Here is a 24,049-nt window from a genome sequence, read left to right as displayed (position 1 = left end):
AATTCAGGGCCACAGCCCTGTGTACATTTATTAGGCTTATAGTGTCTTTAAAAGGTCACCATCTACTTCTGAGTCCACACTTCACTGCTATCGGTTTAAGTCCACCTGTCCCTCTCAGAGGATGAGAATAGGAGGAGTGGGTGTGTCTAAATGTACCTTTCCTGGGCCAAAATTTGTGATTCACTTTTATTATTTGGTGGATTTAACTATTAATTGTATAATAATAAACAAGACTGAAATTTGAAATTTAAATCGGACAGATTAAGTGAAAGTCTTCCCTCTGCTCCAAACCACATGCTGTTACTGACACAGGGCTGTAGACCTCTGCATTAAAAACACTTGTTCTTTTTTGTCTTGTGCGGTAATACACAAGATTCGGCAGTGTCACCTGACAATTTAGGCACAAATAGGAAAAAATCCAACTGCAGCTATTATTATCTATGTCAGTATGTAACATGATCCATGGAGTCATAGATTATAACTATAACTCTTTAAGTTTTATCCATTTCACTTCATTTGTGTTTCTCAGGCTGTGCGCTGCTACGACTCGCTGATCCTGAAGGCCGAGGGCAAAGTGGAACCGGAGCTGTTCTGTCAACTGGGACACTTCAACCTGCTCTTGGAAGACTATCCAAAAGGTTCAACAAATCACTTGTTTACTCATGTTTTTATGTTTTTATATGGCTCATTCCTGCAGCATTCTATCATGTATTTCTACTATACTTTTTCAAAAACAGCTGAACTTGCTTGTTGAATTCCCACTTGTTCTTGTGGGAATTGTTAGCTTCTGATGCAAACATTATTTTAAAAAAAAAGCTTACACGTGTGTTATTGCAGCACAACTTTGAAACAAACAAAACAAACAAAAGGCTTTAAAATTAGGATTAAATTTACACTGCACATTTTGAACATTTTGAACATGAGCTGCAATAATCTGAAATGCAAAATAAATTCAAATCTCTTGTCTGTCTCCTTTATCTGCAGCATTATCAGCATACCAGAGGTACTACAGTTTACAGACAGACTACTGGAAGGTAAGCCTTTGACCAAACGCTTGTGTTTATAGAAACATAACGCACAGGAAGCTAAACTCTGCCAGAAACATGAAAGAATTAGTTTTGGTTTTAACTTTCTCATATGAGTCATTTATTATTTTCAGTGGTAAAGGAACTACTACTACTGCTGCTGTTACCGCTACTACTATGACTAACACTTTTGTAACCTTAAAAATTAAGTGGCTCACATTATGAAGTGATTGATTATCAACTGAACCGATACTTGGAAGCCGATACCTAATACACCAATTTTTTCAGTATCAGTGCCAATATCCGATACCAGTATCAGATCAGTGCATCCCTAATTTTTAAGTTAAAAGTCTATTTGAATTGTAATGTTTTTATTATTATTTTATAGAATGCTGCCTTTCTGTATGGCCTGGGAATGGTCTACTTCCACTATAATGCCTTTCAGTGGTGAGTGCACAAAGTACTGCTTTCAATCTGTGTTGACTATGACAACACAGATTTAAAATAGTACATGATTAGATCAGCATTTGTACGTGTTGTGTATCATATTGTGACATCCCTATTTTAAAGTCTCTGTACGTGTAAGAAACATGAAAACCAGAAGTAGTTCACTCCTCACTTACCTTATGCATTCTGAGCATCCTAATTATTCACCATGATGAGTTTATAAGCACTTTTAACAATCCACAGAGACCAGAGCAGAGTTTTGCTGTGACTGTAAAGCTAACAGCTAGCATGCTAATGTGCACTTCCTGATTATCTGACAATATAAAACTTTATAATTAGATGCAGACAGTACACATTGGACTTAATTTGACCTCAAGAGCTGCCTTTACAATATATTTGAGCAAAATGTGTCTGGTCTGATACATGTTAAAAATTGGGTACAGGGCTTTTAATCTGGAAAAAATGTTTAGAAACAAATCTCAGTGTACAGTAGAAAGAGCTACACAATATATTACCAGTACTCTGCTGTTTCCATGCTGTGTCCTAACTCTCCTCTGTGTGTTTCAGGGCGATCAAAGCGTTTCAGGAGGTGCTGTACATCGACCCCGGGTTTTCTCGAGCCAAAGAGATCCATCTCCGCCTGGGGCTCATGTGCAAGGTCAATACCGACTACGAGTCCAGTCTAAAGGTAAACACAATAACATACATTGTAAAAGAAAAATGTTTGTCAACTGGGCAAAAAGTTGTAGAAGTGAAGATGTTTCGCTGCTCAGCCAAGCCGCTTCCTCAGTTCTAGTTACTGGTGGACACTGCCTTATATCTATCTGAAGTGATAGAAACGAGATAGAAAGGTATACAAAACGAGACCCTTCTAGAGGGTACAAGAAGAAGATCATAGACTGCTTACAGAAGCTGGAGAAGGAAGAAGTCATTGATAGGCAGCTGTATTACAGACTCTATTCTGGTGACTCCATTCCTTGTATCTATGGCCTCTCGAAAAGCCACAAAGAAGGAGTACCCCTCAAACCCATGTATGTAGCACAGACTCCATCACATACAATGAGGCCAAACATCTAAAGACCATCCTGGCTCCTCTGGTGGGCAACACGGAGCACCATATTGAGAACACAGCAGAATTCATGAGCAAAATTAAGCATCTCCAATTTGATTCAAATGAGACCATGGTTTCATTTGATGTGACCTCACTTTTCACTTGTATCTCCACATCAGTTGTGGTGGAGGCAGCAGAGGAGACTACTGCAGGATACGAAGCTAAAAGAGAGAACTATTTGTTACCAGACAAAATCCGCAAACAGCTGGACATGTGTTTAAATACCACATATTTCCAGTTTAGAGGAAACTTCTCTAGGCAAATCCCCGGCTGTGCCATGGGCTTACCGATCTGTCCTGTTATGGCTAACTTATACATGGAACAATTTGAACAAGATACATTGGCCTCATTTCCAGGAATTCCACCCATGCATTGGTATTGATACGTGGATCACAACTGGACTAAAATCAGAATTCAAGATCTGGAACCCTTTACTGCACATATTAATGCTGTGGATCAAAACATCAAGTTCACATGGGAAGAGGCCAAGGTGAACAAACCGGCCTTCTTGGATTGTGCAGTACCTACAGGAGAGGACCGGGGACTCCAGGTAGAAGTCTTCAAGAAACCCACACAAACTGACCAATACCTGCTGTTTGATTCACACCATCCACTGCAGCACAAACTCAGAGTGATCCGTACTCTGCAACACAGAGCTCAAGTGGTGCCCACAAACACAGAGGGAAAAGTGAAGGAGGAACAACACGTGGAGAAAGACCTCTCTGCTTTTGGATATCCAAATGGGCCTTCAATAGATCTAAGAGAGCCACAAAACAGGACAACAAGGAATCTGAACCTGGAAGGAAAGGAGTAACTATTCCTGACACAACGGGTGTACCTGAAAAACTTCAGAGAATTTTCAGACTGTTTGAGATTCTGGTTTATTTCAAACCTAGAAACACTTTAAGACAAAAACTGGCTCACCCAAAGGACAAAACCCCGAGCCACAAACAAACTAATATGGTTTAATCCGTTCAGTGTAGTGAATAGTGCAGTCAGCGTTACACTGGAGAAACTAAACAGCCACTGCATAAGAGAATGTACCAACACTATCGAGAGAGCTCCTTTGGACCTGAGTCTGCTGTGCATCTCAAAGAAACTAACCACTCCTTTTGAAGGCTAGGCAAGGCAAGTTTATTTGTATAGCACAATTCGTACACAAAGTAATTCAAAGTGCTTAACAGAATAAGAAGGACATTAAACTCACACAAATCAAAACATAAATAATCACAAATAATCATCATAAAATTATCATTAAAACAGAAGAGTGCCGAATAAAACCCTTTCAGTCGTATGCACAGCTGAACAGAACTGTTTTGAGCCTGGACATTGTCATTAGACATTGTCAAAGTAAAGGCCTGTCTCACATCTTCAGGAAGACTGTTCCAGGTTTTAGCTGCATAAAACTGAAACGCCGATTCGTCATGTTTAGTCCTGACTCTGGACACCAGGAGGAGGCCGGTCCCTGAAGTCCTCAGAGTGTGAGATGGTTCATGTGGCACTAACATTTGGGAGATGTTCTTTGGTTCTGGTCCATGGAGAGAATTGTTCACAAGCAGAGCTGCTTTAAAGTCTATTCTTTGAGCTACAGGAAGCCAGTGCAGAGACCTGAGCACAGGATGCATGTGTGAAGTACTTCCTGGTTCTAGTCAGGACCCGAGGTTTGAGAGGGGAGTTAAAGAAGCTATTTTCGTTAGGAAACACAATCCTTCCTAGAACAGGAATTGGGGTTATAGACATCTATCTCCTATCTATAACTTCATCCTCAGACTCAAAGCAAAACAGAGTAAGAGGGCCATCCAGGATGCTAATAGGTGTGAAATTACTCACTAGGGGGTTGAATGACTATGCTAAGTAGGATTCAGGCACTCTGCACACTTAGGGTAGCACAATAGACCTAGCCTACAAACAGAAACTGTAAACAATATGTGTTTTTAGTTTCAGTGTAGCTGGCTTCTCCCTTCAAATAGATATAAGGCAGTGTCCAGCAGTAATCTGACCAGAACTGAAGTGGCTTGGATGAGCAGCGATCACTCCTACCACCTTTTGTCCAGTTGACAGATTTTATAGTTTTCTTTTATTGGATCAGACATGGACGACTGAGGGATTACACAGACAGAAACACAGCTATACACACTACCACAGATACAAGACAAGAAACAGAATACGAGTCCAGACTTGTTACACAATTAGAACATAGAATTATACATACTAATATGTAGAACGTTCATCAGTGATCGTGAGACACAATACACAGATTAGCAAACACATTCCAGAAACCACAAGTGCAGTTTCAATCTATACATAACATACTGCACAAATATATATATTGTCTGGCAAACATATTTTTTCTTATAGTCACTTTGAGATATGCAATACCAATAATATCACAAAATGGCTTTCCTGATCACTAATAATTTTTTGTTTTTTTTTATAGCATTTTCAGCTGGCTTTGATTGACTCCAACCCCTGCACTTTGTCCAAAGCTGAAAGTAAGTCTTTACCTTTTCTTAAAGGTTCCATATTATGTTATGTTCTGATCTATGTTATAATGTTTCCTCATCACAAACGGACTTAAAGTTGTGCTTTGTTTCATTTACACGTTTAACACACAAACACCTGCATATTTAGGCACAGTTTTTCTCTCAAACAGAAAACACTTTATTCCACCTTTTGATGTCATGTGGTAATACAGGAAGTGCTCCACTGTGTTTTTAAACTCCATACACCTTCACTAGAATCATTTGGATGATTGAAATTGCCAATCATACTGAACAAAAGGCAAAAGGAGCTGTTAACTTGAAAACTACCACTTCATGACATCACAAGGTGTAGCATTTTGAGCGTTGGACATGTAGACAGACTAATAATAAAGGGCCGCTTGAACATGTGTGAATGAAACAAAACACAACTTGAGATATGGAGGAGGTTTACATTATAAAATGGCTTAAAGTTGACCGGATTCCATTTTGCGTAAAAATAGGACCTTTAAACAAAAGATTTCAGAAACAGTCTTTGTCCCATACAGTGAGTGATATAAGCCATTCTGTTGCACCACGAGCATTTCCAAAGTTCTTAATGTTATATGTATCTTAATATTGTATGAACAGCCCCTGCACTAAGTAATACATTAGCTCCATGTGTAATTACTCAATTTGCGTGGGATCCAGACTTCATACTTCTACTTCTATTTTATGAAGATGTGAGTTTGGTCACTGGTAAATCTCCCAGAGTTCAGATGGATGTGATTTACAGGTGGGTTAGCCAATCAGGGACATGCTTGGTCTGTCTGTATCAAAACAAATATGGCTGTGGACTGAAAAACATGGCAGATTTCTACAGAAAACATACAGAGATATCAGTGTGGACTTAACAGGCAGAAACTAACCACCACAGAAAGATCCTCTCCATTGTGTAGTTCACAGTCCTGTGTTTATGTGCATGTATGTGTATGGAGTAGTTCAGTTCAAAATGTGATTCCCATTCACCAACATTCTCTCCCTGTCTTTTCTACCTGTTACCATGGAAACCAGCTTCTTCACATCCATTAGCTCCTCTCTCACCTCTCCCTCTCTCTGTCTCTCTCTATCTGTCTCTCTCCACATTCTCTCCTCTCTCCGTCTTCTCCTGTTCTCTAGCCATCAACCCTCTCTCTTCTCTTCCTTTTCTCTCTCTCTTTCTCCCCCTCCTTAACCTTTTCTACCCCCTTTTGCACCATCCCTCTCTTTTCTTGTCTCTCTCCCGCTCTCTCCTCCACCCCTGTCTCTCTTCTCCTCCACTCTTTTTCCCTCTTTCTTTGTCCCTCTCCCACCCTTGCACTTTTCTGTCTCTCGTTTTACAACATCTCTTCTTCTCTCGTCTGTCTTCTCTACTTCTCCCTTCTCTCTGTTCTTTTTTTCTCTTTCTCCCTCCAACCCTCCTGCCCCTATTTCTCTCTCTCCTCTCTCCCTCTCTTCTCCTCCTCTTAAAATCGCTCGCTTTCCCCGTTCAGATCACACTCCGCAGCGTTACAGACAAAAGAAGGTGCGACCCATCTCTCCTCAACAACACTTCACTTAAACTACACTGGAATACACAGGCTTATCAAACATTTCAGATCATTTCACCACTGTTTTAAATACCTTTTTAAAATTTATTTTGGCTTAAAATTTCTACTAACCCAACTTTTTGTTTTTCTGTCTTGCAGTTCAATTCCACATTGCTCATCTATATGAAATACAGGTAAGTCATGCTACTGTTTTTTAGCCTTATTCTAGTCTATTTTTTTCTGTTCACTAATGAGCTTTCCACAATAGTTCTAACTATATCATATGCAAAAGTAACTACAATTTTAACATATTTTCATGTATTCATTTATTATAATTAGGAAATATATCATTTGTAAATTATGACCTTATCATTTGTAAATTATGACCTTATTTGAAATGTTGAAAAAAAAAAAAATAATAATTAAAAAAAAAAAAAAATAATAAAATATATATATATATATATATATATATATATATATATATATATATATATATATATATATATATATATATATATATATATATATATATATATATATATAAAAAAAGACTAAAACTAATCATAACTTCACAATTTGGGATATTTTGATAGAGCTGTTTAAAAGATTTTTGTATTTTTTAGTATTTATTTTTGCATTTTTCAGACTATATTTTATTAAAAATAAATATTTATAAAAAAATATATATTTACTTTACCATTTTTTGCTTATAATATTTTTGAGTAACATCTTCTAAACCTGCCATTTATATCTTTAAACAGTGGGGATATCCCTTCTTTTGTATTGTCCATTAATTCAACCACGATCAAGATTCAGTCTGTGTGGGAAGGGGGAACACTGCGTCATGATTGGTCAATTTAGGGATTTCAGAGCTGTGATTGGTGGATTTGTGGGTTGCCTTGGAAACAGGGAAGTCTGTCTGCCCCTGTGTTTTGTATTCTAGTGCTGTCCTCATGTAAAGTCTTGAAGGAGAGAAATACAGTTACAATCCAGACACTATGAGATCTGCAGTGTTATAAGCTCACATGAATGAACTATGACACATTCACTGTTTTTAAACAGAAGAGAAAAACTTAAAATCCACAAATGTTGTACTTTATGTTTTGAAGTACTTTAAATGACGACACTAACATCTTTGGGCTTGATTAATGGCTCCACTTTCTGAAGCTATAGTGAAGAAATCATTTGACTTTTGTTCATTTATACTGAAAGAGAAGATGCTGGACAGTTTTTATTTCATGCGGATAGGCTCAGTAATTACAGAGATGTTAGAGGGTGCATGGACAGGAGTGATGTAATTTATTAAGGCTTTAACAATAGCAGTTAGGATGATAATTGATTCTTGTAGTTTTTGATTATTGATAGGGATGGGCCGATATGGATTTTAAATGTATTTATTTTGTTTTTGAGCCCATACTGATATCTGATATTTGGCCTACTGCTGTGGCCGATAAGTAATATTTACCGATATTTTATATTTAAACGCCATGGCAAGGCCAACAAATATATTTTAGTGGAATGTAAAATCATTTGTTGCCTGTTTGTGTCACATACAGCCATATAACACACTGTTTTCATTTTGACTCATCAGTCTACTCAAAAAGGTTACACAGTGAATGGGCAGTTCAAAAAAATAATGCTATCGAATATTGGTATTGGCTCATACTAGTATGGATATATTGCCCATCGTTAATTAGTGACGTTTTCTACTGACGTTTGTGTTTGACAGAAGAGATATCGAGCTGCTAAAGAAGCATATGAGGCACTGCTACAGACAGAGGACCTCCCAGCTCGAGTCAAAGCCACCACTCTGCAACAGCTAGGTAAGAAAATACAAGTGCATATGACAGGTTTTCATGTTTTAAAATAAACTACCTTTATGTTCCATTTAAATGAAATACCGTAAATTCCGGACTACAAAGCGCATCTCATTAAAAGCCGCACACTCTAATTTTAGAGAGAAAATCAGTTTTGTACTTGTATAAGCCGCACCGGATTTTAAGCCGCAGGTATCCCACGTAGTAATATGAAAAATTAGCTAAAAACGTTCATTATATCTTCTTATTACTGTAAGAAATGAGTCACTGACAGCGAGTGACAAGCAGGAACAACATCCACTATTTTCACTTTTATGTATATACAACCAAAAACCAATTTATTATATGAGATATTTACACAGAAAAATATTACATGTGAGGATTTTTTTTTTTTTTACTTTTTTTTATTTAATCCGCGTAACATAAACAAATATTAAATACGTATTGCTAATGCTTTTTTTCTAACAGTGCCTGTAATGCGGCAACCTTGAAATATACGTTTGTATCGGTTACACACAAATTACGTTGCTTATGTTTTTTTACTCAACAGTGCATGAACAGCATTCCAGTATCTCCTAATAACTGGTAAAAACATATACCAATATTGCATTCTGCCACAAAAGTCACTGATCGCCTTCTTCATCTTCCTCCTGCGCACTAAAACCATCAAAGTCCTCTAATTCAGTGTCCGAATTAAACAGCCTCAGGATATCACCACTTACTACAGTCTCCTCGTTTTCGATGTCACTTGAGTGCACGTCGTCTTCTTCATCACGCAGCAGTCCAGCCTTTCGGAACCCTTTGGTGATGGTTGATGTTTTGACACGGCTCCACGCATTTAGGATCCACTGGCAGACTTGATTTAAAGACGCTCTTCGCATGCGGCCTGTTTTCGTAAAAGATTTTTCACCACTTGTCATCCAAGCCTCCCACTCTTCGCGCAGTGCCACTTTAAATGCCCGGTTCACGCTGATGTCCAGTGGCTGGAGATACTTAGTGGTACCCCCAGGAATCACAGCTGGAATTGAGTTTGTGCTCTTGATGGCAGCTTTCACTGAATCAGTTACATGGGCCCTCATGCTGTCCATAACGAGCAATGCTTTTTTTCTGTGAAAAAAGCCGCCTGGTCGCTTTGAGTAGCACTCTCTGAGCCAATCCTTCATTACGCTCTCCACCATCCAACCTTTTTTATTGACTTTCACCACGATTTCGTTTGGGAATTTCTCCTTTGGCATTGTCAGCCGCTTAAAAATCACCATCGGAGGAAGCTTTAGTCCGGATGCTGTGCAGCTCAGAACACAGGTAAAATGCGTTCTCTCATGTCCGCTTGTTTTCAGTGTGATAGACGAGTCACCTTTTTTATTTACGGTTCGAGTGAGAGGCAGGTCAAATGTCAGAGGTACTTCATCCATATTTATGATATCATCTGGCCTGATGTAATTCTCCGTTATCTTTGTTTGAGTGAATGTGTGGAAGTTAGCAAGTTTCTCCTCGTAGTCAGGAGGGAGCTGCTGACACAAAGTTGTGCGTGCCCTAATGGACAGGCCTTTCCGTTTCATAAATCTAAAACACCACGATGGCCCACCTCCAAAATCTTCTATTTTCATTTCGGTGGCGATAGCTTTAGCCTTCAGTCTGATTTGTACAGTGGAAACACCGCGGCCGCCTGCTCTCTGTGTGTTAACCCAGTCTTCCAGATAGTTTTCAAGCTCGGGCCATCTGCTATGGTTACCTCTGAAAGCTTTTCTCGTCTTTTTGCATTGGTTCAGTTCTTCATGCTGGCGTCTCCACCTTCTCACCATTGATTCATTTATGCCAAGATTACGTGCAGCAGCTCGATTTCCTTCTTCAACCGCCAGAGTGATCGCTTTTAACTTAAAAACCGCATCATACGCTTTTCTTTTAGTATTTTCCATGTTGATTAGGGTTAGTACAAATGACTGATTTACAGTAGTTGTTACAGTGCGCTTGACTGATCATACAATTTCATTGGACCTCTGTGAACTACTCATCAATTTTATTGGTCAATTGTTGCTAGGCAAAATGTTTTTGGCGCCACGAAAAAAAAAAAAAAATTATATAAGCCGCACCGCATTATAAACCGCAGTCTTTAAAGTGTAGAAAAAAAGTAGCGGCTTATAATCCGGAATTTACGGTAGTTTTAACTTGTGCAAGAAATTACAAGTTAAACCTAAACTTTCCATTCACACTGCAGTATGAGGGCACATAAGGGACAGCAGCACACAGCACATGGGCCTTGATGGAACCATAGACGCCCCACAGGTCTTCTGCAGGACAGTGGAGACATGACCCAATGCACTTAGACCACTCTGTATGATGCATCCCTGTCCTGCAGAGTCAAAAACTGTAATGACAAACACATTAAGAAAGGGATAAATGAAGTCAGCAATACCACACATTTGAGAAATACTTATTTTCACCATTTAAATTGAGGTTTCAATTTGATCATTCCTCTTGCATTCCTCATTAATATAACTACAGATGAAACATGTCTCGTACATGCATTTGACCCATTTCATGCATCACCTGCCTCATTATCAGCCCCAAGTTCTATGACTCTAGCAGTGTTTTCTGTCAAACAGGAGGAAAGAACATTAATACCAAACAGTTTAAACAGTTTCCTCATCATTATACTGTTAGGCCTGATGGGCGTAACAGACACACACAGGTCTCTAGTCTCTACATCAGTGTGAGCACACTGTTATATTAGTGTCTGTCATAAATCATAAACACAACCATTTACTCTTTAATTTAAAAACATTCAGGAATTGTAAAAAGCAGATCAATCACAGAATCAAATACATACATTTGGGGCTTGTATTGCGTAATTTGCTTGTAAATATATGTTTGCTAGACATAATTAAACCGTGTCTTTGTGTTTTCTGACCTCCAAGTGTTAAGTCCCATGTCCATCAAAATGTGCTTGTTTCCTTCTCAGAGCTTTATGAATTACTCCGTGGGCTTCTTTTCTCCAACAGTAAAAACATGATTAGTGTTTGTTGATCATCTGTCCAAATATGAAAGTTTGAGCAGACTTTTCACTGCGTTAGCTCCAGATTATCAGTCAAAACTTTAGCTCAAATCTCTGAAGCTTACACAGTTAATTCCAAACTTCTTTGACAGTTTTATGGACATTATGGCCTTATGTCACATTTACAGTTGTGTTCATAATGATTTTATAAAGTTAAAAGCATGTACTTACATCTTTTCTCCAGTCTCCGGATAACCTTTTCGCGCTGTGTTTTTCGAACATTTGACCAGCGCCGCGTGGTGCATGATGGGATATAGATGTAGCCCTTGAATTAGGACACGGCTTACGTATGTCACATCTGCTGCCTGTGTCCAACCAAGAAGTCAAATTATAAACTTCACCAAAATAAAAATTTGTTGTAAAATCTAAAGTATTATTACGTTAATTTTGCATCTGTGAAAATGTCTTACCTGTCACATGTACTCGTATTCCCAGGCTGGATGCATCACACGGTGGAGCAGCTCGGTGACCGGGCAACAAGAGACAGTTTTGCCATTCAGTGTCTGCAGAAGTCCCTCGAGTCCGACCCCAAATCAGGACAGTCCTGGTACTTTCTCGGCAGGTAGGCCTACATGCAGTACTACTAACACTAGAACTACAAACACTAGTACTACTAACACTAGTACTACTAACACTAGTACTATTAACCCTAGTACTACTAAGGCTAATACTCTTTAGTTGGCAGTGTGTGTGTTTGACTGTTTTATCTCTCCCATAGGTGCTACTCCAGTATTGGTAAAGTCCAGGACGCCTTTGTCTCATATCGTCAGTCCATAGACAAGTCCGAGGCTAGCGCAGACACATGGTGCTCTATTGGGTAAGAATCACTCACTGTCATTGTGTCTTTGGGCAAGACACTTGACCCACTTTATTATCCGTGTATGTGACCAGTGAGGGGTGGAAATGTATCCATATTCTGTACAACAAATGGATTATGTTTCGAGAAACAGTGCATCTTACGCAATTTTGAATTATACCTACGTGACAGGGATGACAGCAAACCAGCTGTTTCTGTTCCAATGCTGATGTCGATAGTTTAGCTTTAAGTATCTGCCAATACCGGATATCAGTTGATACCAGGGAGACTTATAATATAATTTATTTTCTTTAGACAGCATATGGTAAATGTTAAATCACAAATAACTATTACAAAACATTTGCATACAGTAACTACAGATGAGCTTCGTAGGAAATACAGGTTCTATATTATGAGGTGTTGTATGAAGTTGTCTTATTACACCAATTTATAGACCAAAATGGGATATCGAATGAACTGATATCTTGGATATATATATCCAATCTATCAAAATGTTTCAGTATCGGTGCTAATATCAGATACCAGTATTGTATCATCCCTACTGTGAATCCATACTACGGGCAATGATTGACACATGACTGAAACCTGATTTGTGAAGAACCATTGAAGCTTCAGCCAGAGCCGTGTCTGAGTTCAGGTTTTCTAAATCCACCCTGAATGACTAGATCAGACAGTAATAGAGAGGCCATAAATGCAGACTGGTCATCAGGAAGAATCTCTGACCATTGATTGTGTATTCAGTAGAGCACTGCTGCCTCATATGTTCATATTGAAGTGATACACAGCAGTGCAGAGTAGCGATAGACTAGACAGTGGGCCGATATATCAGCCCAATATTTGCACTTTTAGTATATCGGCCTTAAATCTCCAGCAGAGGCCGATATTTTGTTGTTAACCTGCTGCCTGAAGATGTGAAAATACTGCTTAAAATTTGACTATACAGAGATTAAAGATTTGCGGTAAAAATTACTCTGGGTGACTTTGTAAAAAATTACATCAATCAAAATCGGTCCTAAATATCCTCCCAAACATATGGGCAGAACTTATCAGCCATTAGAGGCTCTGAATTCTAACAGTTGGTGTTGGCCATGAATTGAGTTGTAATTGTTCAGCTAAGTACTGCTGTCGAGGGTCCTGGCTTAACATGACTTGAATTGTTGGACTGTTGTTTTAAATCAGACTTATTCTTTTAACTGCTAGAGTTGTTTCTTCCCATTGAGCCTCTGAAGTTGTGTTCAGTGTGATCAGACATGTTTGAGTAATCTTTATTCCTTTGTTTTCAAGACGTCATTTTCACCTCCACTGGTGTACACTGTGACATACACTTCCCACTGTGACGTACATGCCTCACTGTGATGTACACGGCCACTGTGATGTACTTACTCTCTTCTGCAACTTTATTTTCTTAATCGGTCATTTTCGTTGGATTCGGCAGCGTCGCATAGTCATTTTTGTACAAATGAAAAAAAATGTGCTGCTCTAGTGTGATGCGCAGCTATCCATAGAGGGCGGCGACAGCAGGTGGCGCGTTGATGCAAAGATGTTTGTGGCAATGTCAGCTCCCATTTAGCACCACAATTTTGTAACATGGAAGTCAGTGCACTTGTTTCTTTTGATAAGTCATTCTAGATGAATATTGTGATTTAAAATGTGCAAATTATAACATAACAGTGCATGGGTGTTGTAGATTATAATTATAGAGCACACACAACCACACTAGGTCTGCTTTACCTTTTATCATTTTTTCCCCTACAGTGTGTTGTACCAGCAGCAGAATCAGCCGATGGACGCGCTTCAGGCTTATATCTGTGCAGTGCAGTTGGATCACAGTCATGCGGCGGCTTGGATGGATCTAGGGACTCTGTACGAATCCTGTAACCAACCACACGACGCCATCAAGTGCTACATCAACGCCACAAGGAGCAAAGGGTGCACCAACATCGCAGCTCTGACACACAGAATCAAGTGTCTGCAGGTACGTGGAACTACCAACAACTACCAACAATGACCTACAATGACTTACAATGACTTACAATGACCTACTGGCTCTGCTGTGCTGGAACTGCTGTTGTTTAAAAGGTTGCGTAATCTTATAATTTCAGATGGAGAATAAGTGTCTATTATGCAAAATGGACTTTTGTGATCTTTAAGTAATGTTATAATGCTGTTGCCTCCTCAAAAACAGACCTGGAGTTGTGTTTTGTTTCATTCACACATGTTTGAGCAACATTTTATTTTATTAGTCTGTCTACATCTCCAAAGCTCAAAACGCTCTATTCCACCTTATGATGTTATGAAGTGGTAGTTTTCAAGCTAACAGCTGCTTTTACCTTTTGTTCAGTAGAGACTGGAAATTCTAAGGCTGAAATTATCCAAATAATTCTCGTGAAGGTTTATGGAGTTTAAAACACAGTGGAGCTCTTCCTGTATTACCACATCAGAATCAGAATCAGAAGACTTTTATTGCCGACATGACGACATTGCAAGGTGTTTTCAGTTTGAGAGAAGAACTCAGCGTAAATGTGCAGGGTTTGTGTGTTCAACATTTGTGAATGAAACAAAACACAACTCTAGGTCTGTTTGTGATGAGGAAACTACATCAGAACAGAGATCAGAAAACAGTGTAATATAAGCCCTTTAACTATGATGTCACTTCCAGGGCCATCAGCTGACTGAAAACAATAAAGGTGTTAGCATTTTCTCTTGTTTTAGTGACGACACATCTCACATTAAAAATAGACTGCAGTCTAAAGCTAAGGTAATAAACATAAATCTGTGGTGATAGAAAGTGTACAAAGGGAGTGGAGAAGCTAGGCTAAGCTAAGATAGGATTACCAGTGTGTATCTCACTAACTGCCACTAACACTGTGTTAAGATAGATTCTTATGACAATACTACATACAATTTGTGGTTAAACATACACTTATGAAATGTAACTGCCTCTTGTTTGATGAATAAGGAACAAAAACAGATACAAATCAGCTGTGTTTCTGTTTGGACCCAGAAGTGACATCATCACTGAACAGCTAGGTTAGGTTGTTCTTAGGTAATTTCAGATGAAGGGCAGGAGCCTATATAACTCTCGTTCACTGTTTTTTGGGAGTAGTATCCAAACTTCCACAAATGTTGAACCTTCTCATTATTAGTTTGGGATTGAATCCACAAACTTGTCATATTAATCTTATGGCTTAAAGTCCTTTCAACTGACAACAAGCATGTCTTTGGGGTTGAATAATGGCACCACTTTCTGAAGCTATTGTGAAAGTGCTACTTATTATTTAAACTGACAGAGAAGACACTGAACTTTGTGTCAGTTTTTGTTCCATGTGGATCAGAGATATTAATCATAAACCGGGTCCACACGTGCAGTCTGACAGTTACACAGAGAAGTCCACCTGAGAGCTCTGACCTCTGACCTGTCTCAGCTCAGGTTAGACTATAGGGAGTCTATAATGTGCTGATGTCACATGAACACAACCTAATGTTTATATATTTGGGTTGTTGAGAACTGTAATATAGACTAGGGCCATGTCCCAATTCACTGGCTGCATCCTTCGAAGGACCCGGTCGACGAAGGCTGCTCCACCATGTAGCCTCCATGGACCACAAAGGCCATGCAGAAATGGGACAGGTCTAGTCCACTGAGCCTTTCCCCTCACTCAGCAACCGAGACACACTGCTAATGCTAATGCTAACCACACCGACCACACATATTACGCACATAGATTGATTAAAAAGATTAGGCTCTAGCGATCAAATAGTCGGACCATGAGCCCAAGATATTATAATAAGTCTCATCCAAATCTTATGATTTTGTGTAACTCATAGACTATAAAAAAGAAAGGATTATATATACAGTCTATGGTGTAACTTTTTAAAATATAACCAATTTAAATGACTGTAAAGTTTCAACTAAATAATTTGAATTCTTAAAGTCGGATTTTGATATTGACAGTGGAATACATAAATGTTAAAGGTGCATTAGGTCAGTTTATAAAGAAACATCTGTCTTTGAGTAAAGATGGTTTATTCTACAATTAGAATGAACTTCTGGAAATACTTTGTCAATAATGTGAACAGTCAAATATTAAGCCCTTTACATTCATTATAAAGTTAGTACAAAAAAACAGTTGTAACCCAGACTGTGTTCCTTTTTACTGAATCAGGTGACAGTCTAAAACAAACTCATTATGTTTGTAAAATGAACAGGTGAACTACTACTGCTTAAACATTCTTGAGTCCATGTAAATGGATTAGTTATTATCAAAAGAGACTTAAATAACTGTCACATCTCACAGTGAATCCAAAGTCAGTATAGACCAAAGCATTAAAACAAACTAATCATCTGGTGCTTATCATAGACAAATTGTATTTTGATCTTTAAACATTCTGTTTCTTGTCACCCACTTCAAATGTGAAGTACAAATCTATTTTCTGTAACTGGAACATTACCATGGTCCACTTCCTCAATGATAATACCGTTTAGGTGTTCTTCTGCTAAGATTAAAAGAAACTACCTTTATGTTCCATTTAAATGAAATAGTTTTATCTTGTGCAAGAAATTAGAAGTTAAACCTAAACTTTCCATTCACACTGCAGTATGAGGGCACATAAGGGACAGCAGCACACAGCACATGGGCCTTGATGGAACCATAGACGCCCCACAGGTCTTCTGCAGGACAGTGGAGACATGACCCAACGCACTTAGACCACTCTGTATGATGCATCCCTGTCCTGCAGAGTCAAAAACTGTAATGACAAACACATTAAGAAAGGGATAAATGAAGTCAGCAATACCACACATTTGAGAAATACTTATTTTCACCATTTAAATTGAGGTTTCAATTTGATCATTCCTCTTGCATTCCTCATTAATATAACTACAGATGAAACATGTCTCGTACATGCATTTGACCCATTTCATGCATCACCTGCCTCATTATCAGTCCCCAGTTCTATGACCCTAGCAGTGTTTTCTGTCAAACAGAAGGAAAGAACATTAATACCAAACAGTTTAAACAGTTTCCTCATCATTATACTGTTAGGTCTGATGGGCGTAACAGACACACACAGGTCTCTAGTCTCTACATCAGTGTGAGCACACTGTTATATTAGTGTCTGTCATAAATCATAAACACAACCATTTACTCTTTAATTTAAAAACATTCAGGAATTGTAAAAAGCAGATCAATCACAGAATCAAATACATAAATTGGGGCTTATATTGTGTAATTTGCTTGTAAATATAAGTTTGTTAGACATAATTAAACTGTGTCTTGGTGTTTCCGACCTCCAGGCTCCACATGTGCTTCTTTTTCTCCAACAGTAAAAACATGATTAGTGTTTGTTGATCATCTGTCCAAATATGAAAGTTTGAGCAGACTTTTCACTGTGTTAGCTCCAGATTATCAGTCAAAACTTTAGCTCAAATCTCTGAAGCTTACACAGTTAATTCCAAACTTCTTTGACATTTTTATGGGCGTTATGGCCTTATGTCACATTTACAGTTGTGTTCGTAATGATTTCATAAAGTTAAAGGCATGTACTTACATGTTTTCTCCGGTCTCCGGATGACCTTTTCGCCCCGTGTTTTTCGAACATCTGACCAGCGCCGCGTGGTGCATGATGGGATATAGGAGGCCGCGAAGTATGCTCGGGTGTGTCCTTCGCTCAGGGCCACATTTGTCTGCTGCATTTGTGGGACAGCCTTGTCGCACAGATTGTGACGCAATGTATCCCTTGAATTGGGACATGTCCTAAAACACGGCTGGTGTTTTTTGTAGTAACTCAGTAGTTTTTGGTTGAGATGCTACAGGATAGGCCATTTCAATACTAATGGCCTATCCTGTAGCATCACTAATGGACTGATTAGCGTAACTCGCTGCTTGTCTAGCAGGTTTTGATGATTCTCTAATTTTGACTTGGCCCAGTGCACCATGTTTGCTAGGTTACACTTATGGAATTCCCTAACGTGATGTCATGATTTCCAACCAGGAAGTACAATTTTAAACTTGGCAAACTGGGAACAGATTGTAAAAATTTTATTATTTTTCTGGAAAATCTTAAATATAATGATCTTAAGTGTGTTTTAGTAAAACGAGTAGTCCGGCCCGTCTTAGGCACTTTAAACTACATTATATTGTATGTTCTAGGGATGAATTATACACTTAAGTCATTTGCAGTTTATTAACATTTATTTAGGCTAAAGGTGCCCTCTGAAACTTTATAGATGGAGGATCTGCCACCTGCTTGTTTCCATGGAGATGTTATTGCTTTACATAGATTGTACTACAGTATGGCATTAAATTATCTATTTCTATGAAGACAAGCAAGTGGTGTCACCGGGCCAAGTTACAGGTAAGATCTGTGAAGAGGTGGACTGCCTTCAAGGTATTATTTAGTGATAACAACACCTGCATTTAATGCCATAGTGTGGAACAGTCCAGGCAAGAGACCAGCAGATGATAGCGTAGATTATCCACCAGAAAATGTACATAGTGTAGCTTTAAAGTTCTTCTAAATTTCTTAAACTATAACTAAAACCAGGCTGATTCAGTTTTGTTTTCTAACAGTAGTAGTTTTTGTTTAAAATCCAATAACAGGCTAATGCTTTACACATGAACGGTCACATGATCAAAAGCTAGTTAAGTTAACTTATAATTAATTAATATTACACACACACACACACACACACACCCCCACACCCCCACACACACACACACACACACACACACACACACACACACACAATGTCGGATAAATAGTTTAAGCCTTAATTCCAGAGTTAGGCCCTTTGATTTTACTGAGGCTTAAAGGACCTCGTCAGGTTTGCGCTGCAGGACATGTACCGTCACCAATGCTCTGCTGCTCTGTGGTCAAGTTAATAGACTCACTGCTCCTTTTATGCTTTTTTATTTTAACACAAAAATGTCTCTGTAAAAGTGCCAAAAGACCCAATATTACCATCATTAGAGCTGAATAATGTTATGCCTCGTTATAGACATTAAATACACCTGACATGAGATGTGCCATGTTTTTACTTTAAAAAAAGTGTCAAAATAGCTATGTAATTATAGCTTCTTCCTGATTAAGCCTTTTAAAAAAATACTGTAAACAACTTTCCTTTTTTCGGTGTAGAGTCCGCCACCTACTTGTGTCCCTGGAAATGTTATTACTTTGGGAGGTTCCACAGTGTAGCATTAAAAAACCTGGCTATCTGTTTGAAGGCAAGCCGGTTCTTGCATTTTTTAAATTATTTACATGTGTTTTTATTGCCGTATTGAGAAGTTTAATGCCATACTGTGAAACATTCCTGGCAGAGCATTAACATCCCAATGGAGACAAACAGTTGGTGGACACCCCATCAGAAAACTTCCATAATACACTTTTAACCAAGCATTTGAGTACACATTAAACAATACTGAACCTTATTATTGAATATTCTGCAGCTCTATGAGGCCGCTTTCCTTAAGACACAAACATGTTGCTTAATGAGCATAAAAGGGTCTTTACATATGCTCTATACACTTTATAGTAACCACACCTTAATTAGTCTTAATGAACTGGAACAAAGACTTAATTCATAATGAACAAATAGTTTAGTAAGTATCATTCAGGATTAGTAACTACTTAAATGAAAAGTATATATTTTTTGGAGCTTTTTGTCTTGTGGAGCTTTTGTTCTATGTTATTCCTCATCAAAAACATGCCTGAAGAAATGCCAACCATCCCTATATACCCCCCAATACCCCCTCTTTAATACCACATTGAAGTAATTATCCCCTCTTTAATACCCCATAGAAGCAAATACCCCCTCTTTAATAATCCATAGAAGTAAATACCCCCTCTTTAATACTCCATAGAAGTAAATACCCCCTCTTTAATACTCCATAGAAGTAAATACCCCCTCTTTAATACCACATTGAAGTAAATATCCCCTCTTTAATACCCCATAGAAGTAGATACCCCCTCTTTTAATACCACATTGAAGTAAATATCCCGTCTTTACTACCCCATAGAAGTAAATACCCCCTCTTTAATACCCCTTAAAAGTAAATACCCCCTCTTTAATATCACATAGAAGTCAAATACCTCCGCTTTAATTTGTAACAATTAGTAATTGGTTTGTTTCATTACCCTCCCTTTGCTCTCTGTGCTAAGTCACTCCTCTTTCAGAGCACTATGACAACACGATCAGCTGCATCCCACTAATGAAACTACTTCACATCATATCAAGTTTGTCAAGTTGCTGTGTACAGTTTTGCATCATGTTTTTGTATATTTATGGAGAATTGTCATGTGGGAGCATGGGTGATGTAGGCCCGTGGAAGGAGCCTTGAACAGGCTCGTACTGCTGACTATAAAGAGGGTTCGAATAGGGCTCGGGAGAGATCACTAAATTACTGAACCTTCTAAAACCTCTCCAGGCATGTTTTGGATGAGGGAACATTGTCATAACTTGATACAAAGCTCCAAAAAGTATATTTTGCAGAATACCATGTCTTTAAGTATTAATTAAGTAGATACTAAGCCGGCATTATTCTTTATGAACTATTTGTTCATGTGAATTTAGTTTTTGTTCATATTTATTAGAAGTAGTTCATATAAAGTGTTGGTTTAGGCGTATTCTTCAGCAGCCTGTCCCATCTGCGCTGGCTTCACGTTCAGATGCATGGTTTAAGTCTCACCTGCTCCTCTTTGTATTAAGACAAGCTGCTTGGTTGTGTCTTAATACATTTTTTTTACTATTTTTGTGGCTTTTACTTTTGCAATTCACTAGGAAATTTACTGCTGATTTCAACCTGCTCGATCTACTCACCATTGCTGTTCATTCTCCTTGTTTTTGGGGTCCATAGCAACCGATAAAGTTATAATGGCGAACATTGCAATACCATAAAAAAGGTATTCCATTTTGGACAATTTACAATGCAATAAAGTCAATTATATTACTTAATTAGTATATTGTATGATCATCATTGTTATTGCTGTGTGTCAGATGCCCTCCCATACCCCTATATCCCTGTGTCAGATGCCCTTCCATTCTCCTCCTGTAATGCTGTGTGTCAGATGCCCTCCCATTCTCCTGTTTCCCTTTATATCAAATGACCTCCCAGTGTTAGACTGAGATGGAGTCTGGAGTGAATCTGCAGATGTTGTGTGTGTGTCAGATGCCCTTCCAGATGTTGTGTGGTTGGATAAATACAGCGGGAGAATGGACCTTGTCACTGATAGAAATGATCAGGGGAAAAAAATATGGATTTGACTTTTGGAGATTCTCATAAAAAAAAAAAAAATCCACTCTCCCTGAAAAAAAAAATGCTTTATTGCATTAAAATTGTCCAAAAACACAGTACATTTCTGCCATTTTAACAGTAGCTGTTGCTTCAGTGGTCTTCATTTCTTATTTAAACTTTCTTTTTATATTTCATTTTGATTTTTCACGTCGTTTTCATCTCCTTTAGGCTCAGTTGAGTTCCCCCCAGCTCAGTAACCTTCAGAGTAAAACTAAAATGCTGCCCCTTATTGAGGAGGCTTGGAGTCTGCCCATCCCTGCAGAGCTCACGTCCAGACAGGGACCAAGCAATGCTCCGCCGCAGGTGAGAGAAGCTAGTACTATACCACTTATTGTTATTATTATTACTATTATTATTATTACTATTATATATACATCCCTATTCCCCTGTTTAATCTATAGGACACAGGTTTTGCACTCTCCATCCTCAGATATTATGCGAAAACATCCTTCAAACCTGGTATTTAAATGTACTAATTTGGACACAATTAATACAAGAATCACATTTCAGTGTTTGTACAGATCTAAACTACAGGGTTAGCAGCCTTTATGAACAATAAAACAAGAGCTTTTGTTTGTGGACCATTGTGTCCACTCAAATCGTGATTTCGATTCAGTGATTAATGCTGCAGCTCTAGACTGGTGCTTTGCTGCTACAGGCCGCTGGTTTTAGGGCTGTTGAAAAAAATTGATTCGTAAAAGGATCACAATTCAACATCGATTCTGGATCGATTCCAAAAAATGTATTTTAAATGACATTAATAACAGTGTTTCAGCCATGGTAAACTCACCTGAGATGGGCTCTGTGGAGTTCACAGCGTTTCTCTTGGTCAGTAAACTGGAATAAGCCTGTGTGTTGTACATCTGTTTAAAAACAGTTGTTGTAGTGAGTTTAAGTTGTTTGCCTCTGGGCACTCCACCGCTCTGCGCACCCATTAACTGAGCCTAGATAAGGACTGAGTAGATCTGTTATTTTTATTGAATTGAAAAACTAACAAAACAATAATTACAAATAGAATTTTATCGACCTTCTTTCAGATTCTTGCCTGATTTTGTTTGGATGTACAGTTTATGTAAAGATTGTTACAAGAGGGAACTTGAAATTAACAAAATAAATGTTCTTTGTTTTTGAATAAATAATAGCTTCAGAATTGAATTGGAATTGTTTTGGAATCGAGAATCATTTTCAATCAAATCGGCACCCCGATAATCAAAATCACACCCCTAAAAAATACAGCTCCCAAGTCCATAATAACACATGTAAACTGGGGCTGGACTCAGAAAACAACAATATCAAACAAGAGGCAGAGTGACAGACACACTTCTGTTCACCGCATGTAGTTTGAGGGTTGTCCACTGCACTAAACTCACGTGGGATTCAGTGCTTGTGTACATTTTTGGGGGCAGAACACTTCTCATCGTTTCTTGTTTTGGACACCTTTGTCTGACATTTTAATGCCAGGTCTGACGGTGGCTTTTTGGGGCTGTTTCTCTCTCTCTTTTTAAATGTTAGATCTGAGGATGAGTTGGGCTAAAACCATAACTGCTCCTTTTTCTGTTCACTGTAGTAGAGTCGCTCAGCTTCACCCATCACACCATCAAACTATGTATCTGATATATTTAAATCTTTATTTCAATATTTACTCCATAGAATGCATTCTTTTCAACTAATGTCTTGTAGACTCTTGTGAGGTCGTTAAATACTTGCTATCATTTTCAATAGCACAATTAGAATTTCATAAATGCTGATTTATTCTTAATGACAAAAACACTGGACATGATGGACAAATCGTTTATGTTATGTGTTTTGGTTCCATACGATTATCCAATCAGAAAGCAGAATGAGCCCCACATGACTTTCTCATTTGGGTTGCCAATGTTTAAATCCAGTTGGTTTAAACCTAAAATGCCTCTCTCTGATCTGATTGGTCACTACCTCAACCGCCGCACCTGCAGCCTCACGACTCAGTGCTACTGCACCCTCTACAATAGACTGCTTTTAATCCTGCTTGAACCCTATTGTAGTTCTTTTGGTCTATTCTAGGTGTGATCGGTGAAGTTTTGTAGTTTTAGTTTCACATTTAGACTTCCCATTGATCCTGTCTGTCTTCTTCCCCTGTTGTAGTTGACCTTAGATGTCCTGCAGTTGCTCCCAAAGCCGACATGGCGCCCCCTAGTGTCTGAACTCCACCTAGATCTCATTCATAACATCATCCAAACATCATGTTTCGCTCATTAAGTCCCTAAATCATTTGCAATGGGAACTTTCAGCCATAACATTGTACAGGGCTAGAAATGCAATTCACCCCAATATTATACGTTTTTAATGATATTTCTCCTATTGTCCAAACAGTGTATTAAATAGCTGCATATTACTTGGTACCTTGATAAATATAAGGTTATATATACTTATATAGTTTAATAAATCATTTTAAGTTGTTTATAGTTAAAATGCTGAAAT

The 24,049-nt window shown here is 38.3% G+C and overlaps 1 protein-coding gene across 2 annotated transcripts in view; it reads left to right on the top strand.

The window, feature by feature from the left end:
- The window catches only part of LOC117381510 (histone demethylase UTY-like), a 52,822-nt gene that overhangs the window by 11,218 nt on the left and 17,555 nt on the right, over positions 1 to 24,049 (top strand). The window contains exons 3-13 of one of the 2 annotated variants that reach the window (XM_033978495.1): positions 530 to 638; positions 985 to 1,034; positions 1,414 to 1,472; positions 2,040 to 2,160; positions 5,021 to 5,075; positions 6,770 to 6,804; positions 8,340 to 8,433; positions 11,915 to 12,041; positions 12,198 to 12,296; positions 14,052 to 14,271; positions 21,758 to 21,892. In XM_033978495.1, coding sequence (XP_033834386.1) covers positions 530 to 638; positions 985 to 1,034; positions 1,414 to 1,472; positions 2,040 to 2,160; positions 5,021 to 5,075; positions 6,770 to 6,804; positions 8,340 to 8,433; positions 11,915 to 12,041; positions 12,198 to 12,296; positions 14,052 to 14,271; positions 21,758 to 21,892 — 1,104 coding nt within the window. The remainder of the gene's footprint in view (positions 1 to 529; positions 639 to 984; positions 1,035 to 1,413; positions 1,473 to 2,039; positions 2,161 to 5,020; positions 5,076 to 6,769; positions 6,805 to 8,339; positions 8,434 to 11,914; positions 12,042 to 12,197; positions 12,297 to 14,051; positions 14,272 to 21,757; positions 21,893 to 24,049) is intronic. The other variant, XM_033978502.1, reaches the window with a different exon arrangement.

This window comes from Periophthalmus magnuspinnatus, chromosome 2 (genome assembly GCF_009829125.3).
Source record: "Periophthalmus magnuspinnatus isolate fPerMag1 chromosome 2, fPerMag1.2.pri, whole genome shotgun sequence".
Lineage (NCBI taxonomy): Eukaryota > Metazoa > Chordata > Actinopteri > Gobiiformes > Gobiidae > Periophthalmus > Periophthalmus magnuspinnatus.
This window is presented reverse-complemented; position numbering and strand designations above follow the sequence as displayed.